This window comes from Maylandia zebra, linkage group LG23 (genome assembly GCF_041146795.1).
Source record: "Maylandia zebra isolate NMK-2024a linkage group LG23, Mzebra_GT3a, whole genome shotgun sequence".
Classification (NCBI taxonomy): domain Eukaryota; kingdom Metazoa; phylum Chordata; class Actinopteri; order Cichliformes; family Cichlidae; genus Maylandia; species Maylandia zebra.
The window spans coordinates 13029758-13051385 of record NC_135188.1 but is presented as its reverse complement, the minus strand read 5'-3'; the positions used below and the strand labels follow the sequence as shown (position 1 = coordinate 13051385).

Sequence of the window (21628 nt, the reverse complement as noted above, 5' to 3'; positions counted from 1 at the left end):
GAGCAGCTTCTAATGTGGCGCAACGCATTCTTCAGCAGCTGTTAAGCAAACTTGCACCACCATGACAACACCTATCATCACCGGCGCCGAAGGACAAAATGTCTTCACTATCAGCACTTCTTACCTGATCTCCATGCCCGGCGAAGGAAAGCAAAGGCAAAAGAAAGAGCTGCCCTGGAGCCGACTCTGGCCAAACCTTCCACCCCTTTACTGGCTGGACGAGGGCTGAAAAGAATACGAGCACATACGGATCAATTAAATATCATCATATTATTATCATCATTGTAAAAACCATACTATCAAACAGCCAACTGAAGCCCACATACAGAAGATGCATTGGATTTCTTCTGTCTGTGTGTGACTTTTACTTCCTTTAGAGCCTTGTGACAAAAAGTTTCACCATCTTAGCTCAAGCTCAACTGAAGAGGTAGGGAGGCTTCGGAAAGGATGAAAAATCCACTACTGTACAGGTTTAAGTCCATTTGATTTATAACACAAGGAAAATTAAGATTTTGTCACAAAAAGGAATGCCTAAGAGAGATCATTTTAAATTACAATTGTGTTCCTTTCATAAATGCTGAAAGCCAAAAATCTATTTAAAATTTGATGAACGGTTCACCCCTAGTATCATCGCTGTGATGCAATCACAGGGCAGCAACAGCAGATCCTAAAATGAGGTTTTCAATTAGAAATAAAAAAAATCAAGTCTGCTCCAAATAAATGCCTGGAACTAAAAGCCCTGCACAGTAAATATGGAGCACATTTAGAGTACGGCCTACATTTACTATGCATATGAGAGACCTATTGGAGCATGCCTAAGAGGCTTACTTAAAGAAAACACAGTGTGCACTTACACTGAGCTGCAGGGTTTAACTTTCAGTGACTGGATAGACACACCATAATAGTTAAGAGTATACAATACTGTTTACTCCTACTCCACTTCCCCATCAAAACAGAAGCGAGACTTCAGAGATGGGTACTGGCTATGCAGTCTCAGGAGGATGAAACTGCTCCAGCTGAAGGTTACAAAGCTACTGGCACAGGCGGTGAGCACTGATGCTCGCTTAGTGACTACTACTGAGTGCCGGGTTCCTTATGTCACCCAGGTCACATGTGTTACTTTCTTGGTACTCTGTCTCAATCTCTAATCATACGATGGATATCCAGCTATTTCACACCTCCTCTGGCAGTCAGGAAGAATGAAACAGTAAGTTTGACACAGTTTCTATTGGCCCTACAATAATCTACTTTATCCCTTTATGGCCCATTTTACAAGCACTTTAAAGCTTTAAATGACCACAACTCCCTCCCTCTGGTAAGGAAGCTAAGATAAATTCAGTTATGGTAAGAAGAGAAGGAGGACATTATGGGGATAATCATGATAGGATAAGGTATTCATGGTACACTGCTCTCTGAACATGGACACACACACACAAAGAAAAAATTAAGCTCCATCTAGATCATGAGTGGGGGAACTCCAGGCCTCAAGGCCCAGTGTTCTGCAAGTTTTAGATGTATCCCTGATCAAACACAGCTGATTTAAATGGCTAAATGACCTCCTCAACATGTCTTGAAGTTCTTCAGAGGCCTGATAATGAACTAATCATTTGATTCGGGTGTGTTGACCCAGAGTGAGACCTAACACCTGCAGGACGCCAGCCCTTGAGGCCTGGAGTTGGACACCCCTGCGCTAAACGTTGCCATACTCCTCAACCACTGTGGGCTAGAGAGAACATTAAAAATGGTTGCTGAAAGTTGAGGATTATTATTTTTATTCCATTTTTAGTCCATCAGTCATGTATAAATGTTGGCACAGACTCAGAATGCCTCATTCATCGACTTCAATCGTTGCTTTAACCTGCAGCATGTGCTGTAGAAGACATGAGTGTATAACCTTCCAGATTACTACACTTGACTAATTGCACAAACCCGACGGACCAGTTCACTAGTCCAATGTGGCTTTACAGCTAAGGATAAAAAATAAAAATAAACAAAAAACAAGACAAATCTTAAATAACCACCACCCCCACCTCACTCCAACTCTCTAACTCTAAAAATATTCATAGTATGAAGGTCAAGTTTTGCAAGGCGTCATTGTACAAAAAAGATCAGCTGATTCTGAAGAGGTCATAGAGGAGCTCATTGACTCTCCATGGAATTACCCAGTTTCTAAATCTGCCTCTGTTCTCTCATAAGACCAATGTTTTGTGCACAATTCCTGAGAAAGGAAACATTTTTATTTACCTCTTGTTGTCAGCAGCTGGCAGTGGTGGGCTGGGCGGAGTCTTCCAGCGGACCTTGTACTTCTCCTCCATCATGCTGTGGCTGAGAGAGATGAGATAGCGCTCCAGGATGACGAGACGCTGGCGCAGACGCTGGGCAGACAGGGTGCTTTTGGCCATCTGAGCAGAGAGCTTCTGCTGGTCCTCAACCAGAACCATCAGGCAGTCCTTCAGTTCCTTGTCATCTACACACACACACACACACACACACACACACACACACACACACAGGGTTCAAAGAAAAGAATAACATAGTAAAAATAAGTGAGTGCACTGGCATGTCATTTGTTTATGACCAGAAACACTCAATTTGCAAATAAGCTACAGGAGTGAAGTCACTAGTTTTGAGTGATAAATCTGCATATCAGCTAAAAAGAGGTCATAACATACTTCCTGGGATTTCCCCATCTTTGGTCCATTTTAATGGGTCTTTTTGTTTTTGTAAGAGCTGCAGAGCTACACACCATGTAATCTCTCTACAAAGTACCTGCTCAGCAGCTTACCTGAACGATTGAATGAGTTGCTGTCTTGTAGCTAAAGTCATATCTACTACATACATTTAGTATGCCATTTTATTATGTTTTTGCTTGATTCATTTATTTAGTTACTTTACCCTAAAAAGATCTGCTTTACTGTATGAGATTCAGCTTTTTTGTTGTTTTGGGTTGGTTTTTTTTTTGGTTTTTTTTTCATTTTTTGGGAAATTAGTTGCCATCTCAAGTGTGAAGGAGTTTAAGTAGGCTCTCGTTCACAGTAGGGGAAGATGGAGTAGGAGACTGGTGGATTGGTGTGACATCTGCAGTGATGTTGACACTGTACTGATCTGTTATGAGGCTCAGTGTGGAAGTAAAGCTGTCAATTTATTCATCGATCTATGTTCCTACTCATACCTATGGTGACAAGCTGATAAAAGTGGCGAATATCAGCTTAGTGTCTGGGCTCAGCCTTAGAGAGGAGTTGAAGAGCCTAGGTGAGGAGGCTTGGGAATGCTTAGGCAACCCTTTGCAAGAGCTGGAGAAGACGGCCAGGGAGAGAGGTCTCCGTCTAGGCTGCTGACGCCAAAACACAGACCCAGATAATTGCTAGAAAATAGATGGCTGGCTCAATGAATGGACTAAAAAACAAATAACACTGAAACTAATAAAAAAAACTTAAGTGAAACGAGCAAATGGACTCATTGTCTAATAAGTTAGTTGACAAATCATCAGGCAATAAACATCCTGGATAATCATCCTTTTAGGCCCATCGAATGACCATAATTTACAAAAAACAAACATGTCGTACTCATCAATTACCTGAAACGAGCAAAAAACTAAACTCATCAGGAAGTCCCACCCTGCTGGACATTTAAATGAATGCAGATTTAAGACCCCACTTCCAACCCCGGGTATAGCAACCTAAGCTTTTTGGTTAGATGCTTCAGGGTTGCTCAACTAAAAAATAAAATAAATTTTGTCCCACTGAGTTTCATCACAACAAGTCCTGAGTTCTGATCTGACTCAAAAGAAAACCTTTTTGTGTCTAAACCACAGCGCTGCAGGGAAGGCGAAGTGGGCCAAAATAGCAGTTCTGAAATCCACTTAAGCTTTATGTAAGCCAGACTGTCCTGAGGTTGTATGAGCCACACAGCAGTCAGCTGTGCTCAGCTGTCAGAACAGATATGGATCCTAGTCAGACTCTCTGCTCAGTCTGCATTCCTCACAGCTGAAGAAATATTAGACTCACAGGAAATTATCACATCTTTAATAAAAATCTAACAAGGGACAGAGAGGAAACCTGCAAAGATCTCACATGTCAACATCCTGGCTTCAACGCAGCAGCTCGGGAAATTACAAACATCCAATGGGAAAGCAGGAAGTGTGCCGTTTGAACTTTAAGCATCAATGACAGAGCACTTGTCCATGCGGCGATCCAGTTACACTCACTGTACACACCAGCCCAACTTCCTGTCTCAGTCAATAATAAAAAAAAAGGAGGAAGCAACCAGGCAGACAGTATCAAAATCTGTATTAACTGGCCCGCCTGCTCGGTGCTTATCTCCTGCCACCATGAACCGTCCCACCCAGCCCCACCAGCAAACAAACTGGGTGAGAGTCTGTATCCCGCTGTGAACCAACGTAATGCCAACTAAGATTAAACTCTGCAGGGTAAAAATAACCACTCAGACCAGCAGCCTTTAGGTTGTCATTTCAGTTTCCACACCTCACGTGCCAGCAAAACACGCACACATCAACATGGCCAGACACCGCCAAACAGTGAGAGATGAGCTGTTAGCTAAAACGAGATTTATGTAGTTCACATGTAGGTGTTACGAAACCCTCTGCTCTCAGCGTAGTATTAATTACCCTACTTGGAAACAGAAAGGCGTAAAATGACAGGAGTCACAGGGGGAGCACGAGACTGCAGCAGGAATTACTGCAGCTAACCCGACTTTTAAACTCACTCAGGTAGTTTTCTCACCTGGCTGCCGTCCCCAGTCCCATGTCTCAATGATGGAGTGATGCACCGACGTCGACGTCTCCTCCTCTTCCTTCTTCTCTTTATCATTGGGCTCATCCTTCTTCTGAGCTCCAAAACAGTCAGTGCAGTCTTCTATAAAGAGTCAGAAGAGATTAGGACGTTAACCTTCATCCTCAGCAGCAAGGTTAAAGCACTGCTGTCTGTCCCAATCTCAGGTATCAATCCTCAGACGGCGTGGAAATAGGTGTCACATGTCACACATAAATACCTGGGTGAGCTGATTCTTCTCCGTTGAATGTTATCTCCTCATCTTTTACCATCTCATTCCACATCTCACTCAGACCCTCTGGAGAAAAAGCCCGCTGCCAGAAGGAAGAGAAACACAATCAGTGCAGTGCAGAACAGAAACCTCTGCTTTTATTAATGCTGCATGGAGACATATTTGACACCACCTCAAAGGTTTTATCCACAGCTAAAGGAAAATTTCCAGCAGTGAAGTAATTTATTCGAAAACAACAATTTCTACTTACATACTGTGAACCCCCCCACAAAAAAGTCCTGACCTGAGCCACACAGTGGTGCGTATTAATAGCGTTCGGTTTGTTCTCTAGTCACTTCTGCAGACACATTTCCATCACGTTATCAGAACACAACAGCTAATATGGATCCACTCTGATCATTCATTGATCCAAAGTTTTTCCTCAGAGGGTCAGACACTGACTTGGATACAGGCTGAGTTACATGCTGAACGAACTGTGATAACAACAGAAATAATATCCTACTGGATAATCCTCTTATTTTGAAAATTCAATTGCTGCTAACCATTTTCTTTAAGGGTGCTCAAGGTCAGCTCAAGATGGCCAAGAGCATTATTTTCTCCATAATCAGGTCATTCCACATCATTTCCCTGAATTTTATTCCTCACTAAAGAGTGTACACAGAGGTCCTTTCATCTATCTGTGCAGCCTTCACAACTCAAGAGTACCAGAATAGCTGTTTTATCTCAGAGTATCAACCGACTGAAGAAAAAAACCATTTGTGTGTCATCCCCTTAGTGCTACAACACATATGCATGACATTGGTTTGCTCTGAAATATTCAAAAGCTGAAAGCCAAATGTTTCCTCATTCTTAGACAGATTTGAACCCATGTTAGCTCAGAGACTGAGCAGACAGATAACACTAAAGCTGCACTTCCTTCAGTGCTGAAAGAAGCTTTTATGGTGGGAAAATGGTGGGCCCTAAAATCAAGTCCTGATAGGATGATCCAAATTAATTTTCAAGTTCCAGGTAGAGAGACTGCAGCCTGTTAAGTCTGTGGTGTATTCACTGAAAGAGTTCATAATTACTAACAACAAGGGTTTGTTTGCACAACACAGACATTCAAAAAAAGAAAAAAGAAAGATTTTCTGGTGATGTACTTTATTACAGGCTGAACCAGAAAAACAATAATCATCTGCATGAGGTCTGACGCAGATATGTAATCAAGGCTTCTTGTAGACTTCGACCTTCATAGAAATTTTCATAGTGGCCTCTATAGAGCCATTTTGTATCCTACATGCCTCGGACCTAAAATCAAAAATGTAATTTTCATCCATTCTGATGCATGTGTGAGGCACAAATTAATATACAGAGCAATTCCACTCAAGCCCTGAAAATACAAATACAGAGGAAATGTCTCTGGTTTTAGTCAGAACTAATCTCGAGAGGCTCTGCTGCAGATGTTTACTGCCCTGTGAGCCAACTGTCTGTATTATTGTAATGCACCGTTTTTCCTGTTTTGAACCTCTCAAAATTGGGCTCCAGAAAAACACCAACTATTACATATAAAAGAAAAAAGTGACACAAACACCGAAACCAGTTAAAAACTCAACTAAGTCTGAACATTTCTTAAGAATAAAAAACTAAAGTGAAATGAAAAAACCCTCTCTGCAAAGTAAGTGAAATTAAACTTAACTGAAAACTAAAGGTTTCAAAATATAAAACTCTACTAATTCTGGTTCTGACATGACAGCAGTCAGTCATGTAAAATACAATCAATAAGGCACCACGATTCTGAAATATTTAGAAAACAAAGAAACAGCTAGGGGACAACAGTGAGTATGACACACTGACATGGGGTAACGTTTTCCCAGTTAATCTGGAAAATTGATCTCACAGCTGAGGTAAAGATAAGAAACATTACAGATCATCTCTTCTCCTCAGTCACTTGACAGATCAAGTGACTGGGGGGGAAAAAAAAAAAAAAACAACCAAAAAACAAAACCCACCACGATAAATATTATTTTGTGCCACTGCCTCCTTCTCGTGTACATACCTGCAGGTCTATCTTCAGCCATTTGTCATGAAATCTCAGCTGAGCATCAAGGGTAAATGATGGAGAAGGCATCTTTCCCTCTCCTCTCTGGGCTGCAAACGCAGCCAACCTGCAAGAAAACCATGCAACAAGGAGTGCTATAAAAAGACAATTTAATAAAGTCACTGCAAGGTGGGAATCCACAAATAATGACAATGTAAGTACATGAAAATGGACTGAGCTTTATGACCATCAATTACAAACTTTACTTTCCAGGTTTGTTTCAAGTTTTCCCTTAATATGCTACTTTTTAGTGACTTCATCCTAGGTAAAGTCAGTAAAATCATTAAAAGCATGTCTGTTTTTATCCTGACGATTATCGCTCAAGTGAAGACAATTAGATGGATGAGCTCAGCGAGGTAACGAAGAACCAGAGGGAACACAGTGAAAGCAGTTTGATGTGCTTCAAGAAGACCTTTCTAGTAGGGGTGGGCGATATATTGAATATAATGGATGTATCGCAAGTTTTTCTGCGTATGATGGCTATACTCAATGGTTTTATCGTAACCATCGAGTATAGGTTGCCATGGAAATATTAAGCTGTCTGCATGAAATTTAATATGTTTTTTTCCCTTCCACATGCCACGAATGCATTGATTCCCATTCCCAAGTGGAAGATTTTGGTCGGAGCGTGACAAAACTTGCAGTTTTGAAATCTGCAAGATCTCTGCTTTTAGACAATGCACAATTTGCTTCGTTACAAAAAGTCAAGTGAGTTTGTGGCTTTGTTTTCTGTGTTTAGGGACATTTTGCAAAATTGCGTAACTGCTCTTTTAATTGTTTGTAGTTTTCACAGTGTTTAGTGGTTGTAGAAATGGTTCTCATGAGCTTTTAACCGAGATTCTGAAGTTTCTGTGGATACCACACATGCCGATCTTTACATGAAAAACTTGATTTCATGAAGGCTTAAAACTGCAGCTCACCCCCTTAGCCCACGTTACCACAGGTGCTGGGGCTCAAGACATATCGTGATATATATAGTGTATCGCAACAAAGCCAAAAAATTTTGTGATATTAGATTTTTCTCATATTGCCCAGCCCTACTTCCTAGGCCACAGTAATTACTTCTATTCTAGTTTCCAGGTGGAAAGGAATGTGAATCTGAGTGGAATTGTGCTGCTTGCGATGTGGTATAATCTCAGACATTTTCATGCAACGCAGTGTCTCTGTTAGCTGTTTGAATGTGTCTGTGTTTCTTCTCCTCCATCATGGCTATTCAAATTCAGTTGGAATCGTCACACTATTTTGATTCCTTCACTGTTTGATGCAGAAGTCATCCAAATAACTGTGGCTGTGGATAATACATTGACCACTCTCTGCAAAACATCTGTTCCTCTTGTGCTGCCTGATCCTGTAATACCTACACTTATCCGTTAGATAATCCATCAATATAATGGTGATTTACACTGTTGCTCATATGGCTGATACACAGGTATATGCTCCATTTAGCCTATTTAGTAACAAAATGCATTTCTTTCTTTAGATCAAAGAGTCCAGATCTGAAGCTCTTATTATTCCTTCCATATCTGACCTGGAACCTGAATAAAAACCTTGAAAATCTGCCCTCAGCATCAATCTGAATGTGATCTTTGACTTTGAGCTGTGCTTTCACACACAAATTAATAAGGCCGTACTGGCTAGCCTTCCCCAGCGAAGAAATACATTTAATAAATTTTTTTTTACATCTCTAACGCATCTTGATAAAGTCATCAACTCCTTCCTAGCATCAGGTTTAGACTTCTACAATTTCCTCTACTCGAATCTGTGCCAAAGGTCCCACATCCACCTAAACTGCCAGAGATGAAACCACATCACCATCCTCGATGCCCACACTGGCCAACTCTTAGGTATCAGATAGATTTTAACTTAAATTACTTTTAAAGCCTGCTTATGGATTTAGTCAAACCTTATGAACCTCACACCCTCCTAACTGCTTCTAAAGCTTGTCTCATTAGAAATGGTATCACCGTTTGCTGTTAGAAAAGGAACTGAGACAAACTTGGGATCTACTATAGATTACTGCCATCACACAGTAGATATTTAGAAGAAGACTATTTTTCTTCTTCTTTTAGCAGTTACCACATCATATCACCTGCATCAACCTCGCTCTATCCCTAGTATCCTCTGTCACACCAACCCTCTGCATGTCCTCCTTCACTACATTCATGATGACGTCACTTGGGGTCCTTATGCCAGACAATTTCATCTTCAATATCCTTTGTTCAATATGTCCACTAACCACTACAGCAGTGGTTTACATATTTGTCTGACAAGATCATTGGATGGTCCCAGGAGGAAAATTTGGGCTGCATCAGGAAGTGCATCTATCATAGAAATCTGCAAAATCAAACGTGCTTAACATGCTTAATTATATTAATTTTTTGTTATTTTACCCTACTGGCCATGTTTGTCATGCTGCATTTATTCTACTTTATGTAAGCCCTGTTTTTACGACTGTAATTCAGTTTTGTTGGCTGTTTGACACAGAAAGTAGTATACAGCAACGACTATACTAGTTTAGCGTGTTAATATCATGTTAATGTTACTTCGTTTTATATAAATATTCGTCTGTGTGTGTAGAGTGACAGTAAGGAAAGCTCTCCATAGTCAGGTAATATGAAAAGGCGTGTAAACAAATGGGAAACTTGGACTCGAATATTCACTGACAGATGATGCATAAAAATGTGATTAAGCAGTAAGTGGGTTGAGCTTTAGCAGCTGGGTTTGAAAAACAACTTTACATAAGACAAGAAAGACTCTCATCCATAACAGGGGTAGTAATAATTATAACCTAATCAGAGCCTAAATAAGGCGTTGAACGACGTTAAATAACATGAAGGCGATTATGATTTGGGGCCAGAAATGTTTCAGCTACATAAATCGCTGGGAGGAAAACAGCAGATCGCAGCATTGCATGCTAGCAAAAGCAGTGATAACCTTGATGTTTTGACGCTATTTCCCCACACATGATAACAAACAGCAGTCAGAGAACACCGCACACTGACACAGCATCACTGAGCTCATAAAGCTGTACCTAACGCTGGGCAGCGTTAGCTTGGCGCTAAAGCTAATCACTTAGCCTGCTAGCCAGCTAGCACTAGCCCGTGCTAAAGCAGCTCTCATGCAGGCGCTGATAAACGAGCTGCTGTGAGCTGACACCGAACCGAGCGACACGCAGCGGGTCACGGAGCTCAGTAACACAGACAGGAACATGTCAGTTTTCAGCAACAACGCTGTGAATTACCTGCGGTTTCTTCTCAATCTGCTCTCGTCCCCTCAGCTGCTCTGCTGCATTAACTAGACCTTCATTATGGGCTTGATTGACGGATCGCGAACTAGTGCACGAGACATGGAAACAAATTACGTAGTTTTAACTGCCTGCTTCAGTGCGATGCATGTGTATCACCACAGCGTACCCACGGGCGGGGTTTATTGCGCAAGAGGCGGTAATGTTGATTCCACTGATTCCAGTGCGGCCGCCCTGCGCGCGCAGAGCGGTGTTATAAAATTAACGCTACTTTCAGACTTGAGGCGGGACATAGGAGAGGCTGGGCTGACCTGGGGTGAAGCTGAGATGTCCGCTGGGTGTCGCTGTGGCTCAAAGAAACGGGAAGTAAACAGAGCAGCAGTAATGGCCTCTGACTCAGGACTACCGGCAGTTTCTTCTCAAAATCTGGGAATAACAATAGCTATAATATCAAGTTTCATTAATGGGTCGACATTTGTGCTGCAGAAAAAAGGGATACTACGTTCCCGCCACAGAGGTAAAGCACAGAAACAGTAAACGTGGCTGTTTGTGGATTAATAGAGACTGACTGAAGTTTTGAATGTTCTCCAACAGGAAGGTCGTACCTCACAGATGTGGTGTGGTGGAGTGGGACACTGTGTAGTGAGTATCATTTACAGACTTGGTGTGTTATTTAGAAAATTATATGTCTCACACACCTGTCTGTGAATCTCTGCAGTGATTACGGGTCAGGTTGGTAATTTCCTGGCATACAATGTGGCCCCTGCGGTGGTAGTTACTCCTCTGGGAGCCCTAGGAGTGCTGTTTGGGTGAGTTCAGTTGCTCGTCATTTGGTTGTTTGTTTCTTAAGTATTCAGCTCCACGTGGAATCTTTTTGGGCTAAACTACAAACATCATACAGAAGTTTTAATCAACTCCTCATGGGCATGAATATCATGGTCATTTTGAGCTATATATGTACAACATACGTCTTTAATGTCTTTATAGGTCCAACCATAAATCTATATAACCCCACTAATATTTTGTTTAATTCTATATAGTACCAAATCAACCACTCTTCTTGCTATATTTGGTAGAATTAATTTAAGCTGCTTTATTTCCTGGCACTGACCCCGCTTTTAAGTGTTATCCACTAATTTTCATTTAGGATTGTGGTTCCAAAAGCATTTCCAAAGCATTATGTTATCCTGCTTTAGTAATTCCAAGAGCAGTTTTAAGTATTGTAACGTTCACAAGAACCAGACGGTTGGGGTCTCAGTTTGTCCGTTTATTTGGCACATAAGCCAGCGGGTTGTTAACTCAGGGGGAAGCGCTCTCGAACTCCACCTCTCTTCAGCCTGGCACACACACAGAACAACCAGGTCCTACCCACCCCTTCCTGTACACCACAACCAAACATGAATCTTAAAGGAACAACAACAGTGTGCAGAGATCACCAACATGTCACTGTACAATAACACTTAACCATCGTTACACTGCCCCCCCAGCAATAAGTTCCTCGTCCCCGAGGGAACGACACAGTCTCTGAGGCGGGGTGGTAGCTTACGTTCCCTCCTTGACCTCCTGAGCCCCTGAGGTGGACGCGGAGCTTCGGGGCTTTGGGGTGGAGAGTCCGAGGGAGGGGAACGCAGCCCCGGTCGGGGGTCCCTCTGAGCAGGGTCACGGACGCTCTGTACACGTCCCTCTGGAAAGGAGGGGAGGGACTGCCCTCTGTAGGGGGCCATCCGGTCTCTGTGCAGCGCTACTATCCTCCCCCTAGGAGGCAACTGCACCCTGTAAACAACCTCCCCTACTCGCTCTAGGACGCTGCAAGGCCCCACCCAGCTGCTATCCAGTTTAGGACACCGTCCCTTCTTCCTCTTTGGGCTGTAGACCCACACCAGCTCCCCAGCATGGAAGTGCCTCCCCTTAGTGGTGATGTCGTAATTCCTCTTTTGGCGCAGGCCTGCCTTCGCCAGCTGCTCTCGGGCGTAGGAATGTGCAGAATCCAGCCGGTCCTGCAGCTTCCTTGCGTAGTCCCGGCCCGGTGGTGCCTCTGGCGCGTCCGGGGGCTTCCCAAAAGCCAACTCTGCAGGAGTTCTCAGCTCTCTCCCTAACATGAGCAGGGCAGGCGTACATTGGGTGGAGTCCTGTACTGCCGACCTGTAGGCCATGAGGGTAAGGGGAAGATGGTAATCCCAGTCCCGTTGGTGTTCTGAGGTAAGGATGGCTAGCTGCTGGGCCAGCGTCCTGTTAAACCTTTCCACCAGCCCATCGCTTTGGGGGTGAAGTGGGGTGGTGCGGGTTTTCTTAGTCCCAAGGCGTTCACACATGGCAGCAAATACCTTGGACTCAAAGTTACGCCCCTGGTCACTGTGGAGGGTCTCTGCTGTTCCAAAGCGGCTGAACATCCCCTCCACTAATACATCAGCGACCGTCTCAGCCTCCTGATCTGGGATGGCGTATGCTTCCGGCCACTTGGTAAAATAGTCCATGGCCACAAGAACATAGCGGTTTCCTCTGTCTGTGCGAGGAAATGGGCCCATGACGTCCACAGCTACTCGCTCCATTGGGGCTCCTGCTGGTTGCTGCTGAAGCTGAGCCCGGGACTGGTCCTGTGGCCCTTTGTGTGAGGAACATGCATCACAGCTGCGGCAAAAGTCCTCCACGTCCCTCCGCTGTTGACCCCAGTAATAGCCCTGGCGGAGGCGGCGGAGAGTCTTGGAGACCCCAAAGTGGCCGGAGCCAGTGCTCCCATGGCAGGCTTCCAGCACAGCTGACCTCAGCGACCTTGGCACCACAACCTGCCACCTCTCCTCCCCCGTGGCAGGATCCTTCCAGGCACGCTCCAACACCCCCTCCTTCAGCCTGAGAGCTGCAAACTTGGCCCATAGCCCCCTGGTACAGATGGAAAACCCAGTGACCTCATCCCAAAGGGGTTGCTCCCCCTTCTCCAGCCACTGCAGGACCGGCAGCAGGTCCGTGTCTTGTTCCTGCCGTGCCCTCCACTCCGCTGCATCCACCATCAGAAGAGCCCTGCAGGCGAGCTGTGCTGCTCCGTCTATTGTCGTGAGTTCCCGCTCTATTTCCTCTCGCTTCTCACAGTAACGGCAGCCAGCTGCAGCACATGGGCGACGAGAGAGGGCGTCTGCGTTAGAATGGTGCGTCCCTGCTCTGTGCTCCACAGTGAAATTGAAGGCTTGGAGCTCCTCCAGCCAGCGAGCCACCTGTCCCTCTGGCTCCCTGAAAGACATCAGCCACTGAAGGGCAGCATGATCAGTTCTGATAACAAATGCTGTGCCGCACAGGTAGTACTTAAAGTGTCTCACCCCCGCCACCACAGCCAACAGCTCTCGTCGTGTGACACAGTAGCGCCGCTCACTCCTGTTCAGGACCCGGCTGAAGTACGCCACCACCTTCTCCCCTTCCGGCCCAACCTGCGACAACACCGCTCCCAGCCCCACATTACTTGCGTCAGTGTCCAGGACAAAAGGCAGGGCGGGGTCAGGGGGGGCAAGGACTGGAGACTCTGTCAGCGATCTGCGGAGGGTGTCGAACGCCTGCTGACAGTCCCGGGTCCAGATGAAGTCACGGTCCTTCTGCAGCAGGTGGAAGAGTGGTGCGGCTATGGAGGAAAAGCCCTTCACAAACCTCCTGTAATAAGACGCCAGTCCTAGGAAGCTTTTGAGCTGTTTCTGGTCTGCTGGTGTGGGCCACTCGGTAATGGTGTGAATTTTTTCCTCCAACGTGCTGATGCCCTCACGACCCAGCTTGTGGCCCAGAAACTCCACCTCCCTCCTCATGAAGTGGCACTTGTCGGGGTGCAGCTTCAGGCCTGCAGCTGCCACCCTCTCCAACACTTGTCTCAGGGCATCCAGGGCAGCATCAAAGGAGCTCCCGTGCACTAGAAGGTCATCCAGGTAAACCAGACACCGTTGCCGTGGGACGCCAGCCAGCACACTGTCCATAAGCCTCTCGAAGGTCGCAGGAGCATTGCAAAGACCAAAGCTCAGGACTTTGAACTGCCATAGTCCCCTGTTAGTGCAGAAGGCTGTCTTCGGTCTGGATTCCGGGGACAGTGGCACCTGCCAGTAGCCACTCCGCAGGTCCAGGGTGGAGAACCAGGAGGACCCGGCTACTAAGTCGAGAGACTCATCAATCCTGGGAAGGGGGTAAGAGTCCTTCTTCGTCACTTTGTTGAGTGGTCTGTAGTCCACACAGAAACGCATCCTAGGACTTTTTTTCTTAGGCACCATCACCACCGCGGAGGCCCACGGGCTATCAGATGGCTCTATGATGCCCGCCTTCATCATTTCACACAACTCTCTGTCCGCAGCCTCCTGATGAGCCAGGGGCAGGCGGCGTGGGCGCACTTTAATAGGCTGGGCATCCCCGGTCTCAATGACGTGCTCTACCAAGTGTGTCAAGCCAACATCACTTTCTTTCAGGGCAAAAATGTCACTAAACTCTTTTAGTACCTGCCATAGACTCTCTTGCTGCTGTGGAGTCAGCCCCTCACAGTTCTTTGACCAGATACTCCTCACTGCTAAGAGCCTCTCCTCCTCCTCCTCCGCTCGCTGTTCTGCTGGCGGGTCTGCAGCGGTCTCTGCGGTGGAGGTGGACGCCGCGGCAGATGCTGTGCAGACCAGGGGAGGAATAAGCGGCACCTTCTTCCCATCAGGGGTTACGAGGAAGCCTTTGCCTAAGTCCAGTACACCGCCAATGGCTCGTAAAAAATCCAGCCCAAGGATGCAGGCGTCCTGCACGTCAGCCACCCAGGCAGCATAAGACACACCGAGGTCCCCCACCTTGAACTGGAACACTCCCCTCCCTCTCATTGGGGCCAGATCACCGGTCACAGTCTTAAGTTGCACATTAGTCGGTTGCACAGCAGCTCCGGTTGGGACAATATCGGGTCGGACCAGCGTTGCATTGGACCCCGTGTCCAGCAGGGCCGTACAGGACACCCCCGCGATCGTCACTGGAACATGGCAAAAGCCGCCAACCTGGGTCCAGCCCACAGCGATGGCCGCACCGGGTGGAGGTGGCGGTGGTGTGGGGATGTCGTTCTCCCAGGCCCGTGTACTCCCGCCTACACGGGCCCGTGGGCGTTTCCCTGAACCGCTGCAAGCTTGGGGCACTGCCTGATGAGGTGTCCGGGTTGTCCACATCCCCAGCAGCTCTGTGGTCGGCGGTGTGGGCCAGCCCGAGGGGAAGGCGACTGCAGCGAAGCCGCCTGCACCAAACTGCACAAGCCCGCTGGCGTCTCCATCTGTTCCACAGGTGCTGACACAGCCCTCACCACGTGTGCGTCATCAGCGCCCCCAGAGGATCCTGCAAGCATCTCCCTCTCCAACGCTAGCTCCAGGGCTGCACTGAGTGTGGCTGGCCGAGCAAGCTGAGTTTGCATACGGAGCTCTTTAGGGCTCAGGGCCTGCAGGAACTGGTCCCGAGCTAACTCCGCTTGCACTGATGGTGGCATGCTGTCATACGCCCTCCGGCAAAGGCACTCGATTTCATGGGCCAAAATGCGGAGGGGCTCGCCTGGCAATCTGCGTCTGTTGTGGAACTCCGACCTCAGCAGCACTGGTTGGTTATACTGCCCGAAGCGCCTCTGAAGTGCTCCGACCAGAGCATTATAATCTCCCCTCTGCTCCTCGGTCAGCAGCAGCAGGCATGCAGCTGCATCCTCACACAGACACAAAGCCAGTTGGAGAGCTTTATGTTCCTCAGACCAGCCAGCTGCGACAGCTAACAGCTCGAACTGTGCGATAAACACTTCCCATGGCGTCTTGCCGCTGAACTTAGGCGTTTTTATATTCGCTGCAGCTTGCTGGGCGCCGCCATGTTTGTTTACATCACGTGACGGCGCGCCAAGCGAGGTCGACTCCTTCCCGCCGGAATCGCGGCCGCTGTGCGAACAGTTCCTGAGCCTAGTCAAACCTGGAGAAAATCCAGCCTCGGCAAACAGCCGCAGCGCCGTTTCCCTCACTCCATGGGCGGGCGAGCGCGGACGAACCTCCCTCTCCTCCGTCTCCTTCTTAATCTTGCCCGGCAACATCCTCGTCTCGTAACGGCAAGCGTCGCCAGCAACAGGGTGTCGGGCGTTCTGGGGTTCTTTTTTTTTTCTTCACTTCTGACACCAATGTAACGTTCACAAGAACCAGACGGTTGGGGTCTCAGTTTGTCCGTTTATTTGGCACATAAGCCAGCGGGTTGTTAACTCAGGGGGAAGCGCTCTCGAACTCCACCTCTCTTCAGCCTGGCACACACACAGAACAACCAGGTCCCACCCACCCCTTCCTGTACACCACAACCAAACATGAATCTTAAAGGAACAACAACAGTGTGCAGAGATCACCAACATGTCACTGTACAATAACACTTAACCATCGTTACAGTATTAATGTGTGTTTGGAGCATTAACTTTTAACAATCGAATTGGGGTTAAGATGAAGAATTTGGAGGTAGTCGGTCTTCATCATTAGTCAATCCACTTTTTGCAATCTACCAGTACCGTCGAAGCAAAGCAGCCTGAGAGCATGATACTACCACCACCATGCTTAACAGATCGTGTAGTGTTTTTAGGTTTGAAGGACTCACCTTTACTCCAAACATACCTTTTGTCATTTGTTAAAATAGATAAAAATGTTCTTGTCTGACCTTTTCTCCAGGAAACATTTGACTTGTCCACCTGGGCATTTGCAATTTTAAATCAAGCTGTTGGAGGTTTTGATTTTGGAGCAGGGGTTTCTTTCTTGGTGGTTCCCTCTCAGTTCATGGCGATGTAAAATTTGCTTCACTGTGTACAGCGATGCTGGTGTTACAACAGGTTCCAGCTTATGGCATGCTTGAGCCTTGATGGTTCCTTGGTTGTTCCCCAAAAATACTTACCAATTTCCTCTCATCCAAGGGAGACAGTTTTGGTCTTCGTTCAGACTTTAGCAAAGTGGTGATATATCTGAGTAACTTGTACTTATCTACGGTTGTTTGAATTGATAATTCTGCAGTTGCTTAGAAATGGATTCAAGAGACCTTTTCAACTTGCGTAAAACTACAATTTTTATTCTTAGATCTTCACTGAGTTCCTTGGATTTGTTCTGAGTATTGGTCAGTCTATTGAGTGTTGTCAAACAAATCCTTTTTAATGCTGGCAAACAGCAACAACCAAAGTCAATCATGACCACTAACAAGAAGTTAACAGTCCTTGGCCTTGTCAACTTCGTAAAACCTGCAGCATCACTTATTAAAAAATTAAAGTGAGTGTGTATGTTTATTTGTGTTTGTATCTATATTTTTGACTCTGTCTGGATTACAGAAAATCCAAAATAAATTCAAACTTGTGCACCCAACTCTTCTTTTTTTGAAGTCGTTACAGATTTATGTTCAAAGAAATAATTAAAAGTCAACGATCGGAGCTGAATCTGCCCCTGCTGATGAGAAGCTAGATACACCATTTCATTTACCCATTAACGCTTAAATTTAAGTTAGATTTGGCTTTTAGAATTGAAAAAGTGAAGAGGATGGGGCCTAGTAGTGAGCTATGCGGAACACTTCCTGTGACTCACCACAAAACCAGACCAGATGTTCACACTTACAGCATCGTATATTGGCACACATTTATTTCAGTAAAAACAAATCAAAAACTGTCACGGGTCACTGAGCAGATAAACAAAAAAACTGACACCACACAGTGTCAGATCTCCACCCAGGCAGTGGGACATAAAGACAGCACTATCAGTTCCCTGCAGCCAAATAATGTTTGTTTGTTTTTTGAGCATCACATGATCTTGCTGTGTGGCGTTTATATCGTGTCTTATGTTCCTTTTCTTTTGCTGTTTTGTTTGTATACACTGAGTAACACGTTTAAATCCCCTGCTTTCCAATGGACAACAAAGTTTTCTGATTCTGAAATGGTTTTTAAGGTATAACAGTGATCATCCTTATTTCTTTTTGTCCACTGATTGATTATTTATTTGAGACTTGGGAAAACGGTTATTAAAAGACAGAAATCACAATTTCTGACAGCAGAATGTTTGTGTTACTTTAACCTGAGAGGATTAAACTTCTCGCCCTGTTGAATCAGTTGTTTCTGTTGCACTTGAAGACATAAATCCTTATATCCTTATCACTGCCACACCTCTCATCTGACAGGTATGTTACCTGAAGTTGTAAATCTTCTACTTTAGGTAACATGCCTGAAGTTGAAGATCAACTGTAAAAAGCTGATAATTTTTTTGTTATTTTAAAAATAAAATCATGTCTGTCAGTCAACGCCAGCATCTGTAAATCATATAACTTAATGAAACTGGATCACCGGTTGTAGGTGTGTAAAACTGTCGGGACACAGCCAATAAATCTCAGCCACTCCTTTCAGTAAAGGCCCTCTTTATTTGCTGATGGGAGTCAACAGTATGATTAATATTTACAGCCTTTAAACTGTTGGTAGTATTAGTGAATGGTTTAAATGATACTGCTGCATCATTTAAACCAGGGGTGGGTGAACTCCAGGCCTCAAGGGCCAGTGTCCTGCAGGTTTTAGATGTGTCCTTCATCCAACACAGTTGATCTAAATGGCTTAATTACCTCCTCAACATGTCTTGAAGTTCTCCAGAGGCCTGGTAATGAACTAATCATTTGATTCAGTTGTACTGACCCAGGGTGAGATCTAAAACCTGCAGGACACCAGCCCTTGAGGCCTGGAGTTCCCCACCCCTGATTTAAGCTCTACAAGAGAAGAAACTGTTTAAACACTTTAATTTCTTGAACTTTTGACGGTGTGTGTTTGGGTGCTGCAGGGCTGTGTTGGCCTCCTGGATCTTGAAAGAGCATTTAAGCATCCTGGGGAAGCTCGGCTGTGTTTTATGCTGCTGCGGCTCTGTGGTGCTCATCATTCACGCCCCGACAGCAGAGGCAACTTCAAGGCTCGAGTTGGAGGAGAGGCTCCTCGACCCAGGTAACGCAGAGGGGCTCTTTATTTGCTGTTTCCTTCACACTGATTATGCACTTAATCAGTCATTCTGTTTTACACCAACATTATGTATATGTGTATATACACTTCCTCATCTGACTGATCTGTTGTGTCCAGAAGCTTTTCAGTAGGCCATTAAATACCAATATACACTCCTTTACTTTGCAGACAGTAAAAAGGACTATAGTTAGTGTGTAATACAACTTCTCTACACCTGCTCCTAAAATAACTCTTGGTTTCTCTTGTTGTCCTGCAGTGTTTGTCACGTACGCCCTTGTGGTGGTCCTGCTGCTGATCATTCTCATCGTGTGGGTCGCTCCGGCTCATGGCACATCTAACATCATGGTGTACGTTGCCATATGTTCCTTGCTGGGAAGCTTCACAGTGCCGAGCAGCAAAGGCCTCGGCTTGGCGGTTCCGGACGCATTCGGCGAGGGCCCGTCAAGCAGCAGGGCTCGGGTGCTCTTCCTGGGCTTGCTGGGCACGCTGGCTGTCAGTATCCTCACACAGTTCTTCTTCATCAACAAGGCGCTGGAGTGTTTCAGCTCCAACATATTTGAAGCGATTTACTATGTGACGTTCACGTCCACCGTGATTTTAGCTTCCGGTCTTCTCTTTAAGGAGTGGACCGCGCTGACTATAACAGACAGCCTCGCCATACTGTGTGCTTTAACCACGGTGTGCGTCGGTGTTGTTTTACTGCACATTTCCCAGGAGGCGCTGATTACGTGGAAGAAAAAAGAGGAAAAGTCAGACTGATTCAGATGCCTTTTAATCCTTTACATCGCATCTGCGCCAAAGTTGAGTTCCTGAGACTTTTTCCTACCTCCAGTTTGAATGACCAAAACAACATAAGATATATAATTAGTTTATTTTATCTTAAATATGTTTGAAGTAACACTAGATATGATGTTAACGCTTTCATCTAGTTAACCCTCAATCAGCTGAATTATCTTATGACACCTTTTATTTTAAAGAAGATTATATTTTTAATGTTTCTCTCTGTGTTTCTAATGCCTTTATCTACGACTGAGTGAACTTTAACAAACTCTAAATCATCTGGTTTGGGGATATGGAGTTCAAAGATTTTGTGCAGAAACATTAAAAATCAGGGGTCCTCTTTCTCCTCTCCATGTGTTGTCCAATGTAAAATATCACAGTTTAATGAAAAAGAAGCAGAAAATTTCAATCATATCAAAGCCTGCAATGTTAAAAACCACTTTCCATTCTCCTCATCGCACCAGTGGTCCAAATCCTGTTTTTGTTTCTTTTGTTTTTTTAAAATGAAAAAAAAAAAAAAGAAAAGTTGGAGGACGTGTAGACTGATAGAACATTTTCCTGCTTGAAAAACTCTAAAGAGCACTGGAATCATAAATGAGGCATTTCATTACAAGCTTAAATGTGGTCTGAGGACCGACAGTTAATTTGTCACTGTTGTGTAAATAACTTTCTTCCTTTCCTCCAGAGTCTTGCCCATCAGGCTTTTACAGGCTGTCTCAGTTCTTAGAATCACCTCCGTGAGTTCAGGCCGCCTGTAAATTATTGAAGGTAACTCCATAAGCTGCCTCTTCAGCTGTGTGGAGGACGACTGAGTATTCTGTGCAAAGGAGAATTTTGTAACACATTCCTTCTCTTCTGTGGCCACTCGCTGTTTACACGAATACATTAAAACTTGAATAAATTAATTAATGTTCTACTTTCATGCCTGGTTATTTATATGAGTCATTCCTCCTGAGATTACTAATGCACAGACTCAGAGCAAACATACCAGCATGTGAACATCATCAGAAGCTCTTCACGGAAGAACAAACACACAAGTGGACGTAAGATGTGCCTCCATCAGTGTCAAACCCTTAATTTATATCCATTTTAAATGCAACTGACTATAACTCATAATCCTTTAAAAGGGAGATTGATTAATACTTTTAAATCACACAAGATAAGCTAAATTCTACTGAAATAGCTTACAGATTAGCTTTTCATTGTCTTCTGTTATTTGGAGGGAAGGAGGCTCCAGTCCAAATATCTCACATGATGTACAGCACCAGTCAAAAGTTTGGACACACCTGAGGAGCTTGGATGTTCCTCTGGGACAATTTGAAAACTGTGAGGCACATAATGAATCTCTCTGACTATCACACCAGTGAACACAAAGTCTGGGTGTTAAATTCAGCTTATTGGAGGTCACTGAAGACGTCAGCAGATGTTTCCTGGCTGTGACTTTATTGTTATCATAAACTATTAAGAGTAGATCATGAAAAATGATAAACATGACGAGCACATCCACACTTATGACTGTCTTCTAATCTTCCCTTTTAACTTAAACGGGCCAATA

General features: G+C 45.0%; 2 protein-coding genes across 5 annotated transcripts in view; one reads left to right on the top strand and one right to left on the bottom strand.

The window, feature by feature from the left end:
* herc2 (HECT and RLD domain containing E3 ubiquitin protein ligase 2) overlaps positions 1–10474 on the bottom strand; it is a 67168-nt gene extending 56694 nt beyond the window's left edge. For all 4 annotated transcript variants that reach the window (XM_004552801.6, XM_076880419.1, XM_012919526.5 and 1 more), the window contains exons 1-6: positions 10341–10474; positions 7058–7166; positions 5011–5104; positions 4743–4874; positions 2245–2467; positions 125–225 (exon numbers count right to left, since the gene is read on the bottom strand). In XM_004552801.6, the coding sequence (XP_004552858.2) occupies positions 125–225; positions 2245–2467; positions 4743–4874; positions 5011–5104; positions 7058–7129 (622 nt within the window). In that variant the 5' untranslated portion in view covers positions 7130–7166; positions 10341–10474. The remainder of the gene's footprint in view (positions 1–124; positions 226–2244; positions 2468–4742; positions 4875–5010; positions 5105–7057; positions 7167–10340) is intronic.
* Positions 10475–10621: 147 nt separating this feature from the next.
* On the top strand, positions 10622–20989 carry nipa1 (NIPA magnesium transporter 1). The gene is made up of 5 exons (XM_014414245.3): positions 10622–10860; positions 10938–10985; positions 11062–11152; positions 19121–19278; positions 19550–20989. The coding sequence occupies exons 1-5, from the start codon at positions 10671–10673 to the stop codon at positions 20050–20052; spliced, it is 990 nt and encodes a 329-aa protein (XP_014269731.3). The 5' UTR covers positions 10622–10670; the 3' UTR covers positions 20053–20989.
* The last annotated feature ends 639 nt before the right edge of the window (positions 20990–21628 follow it).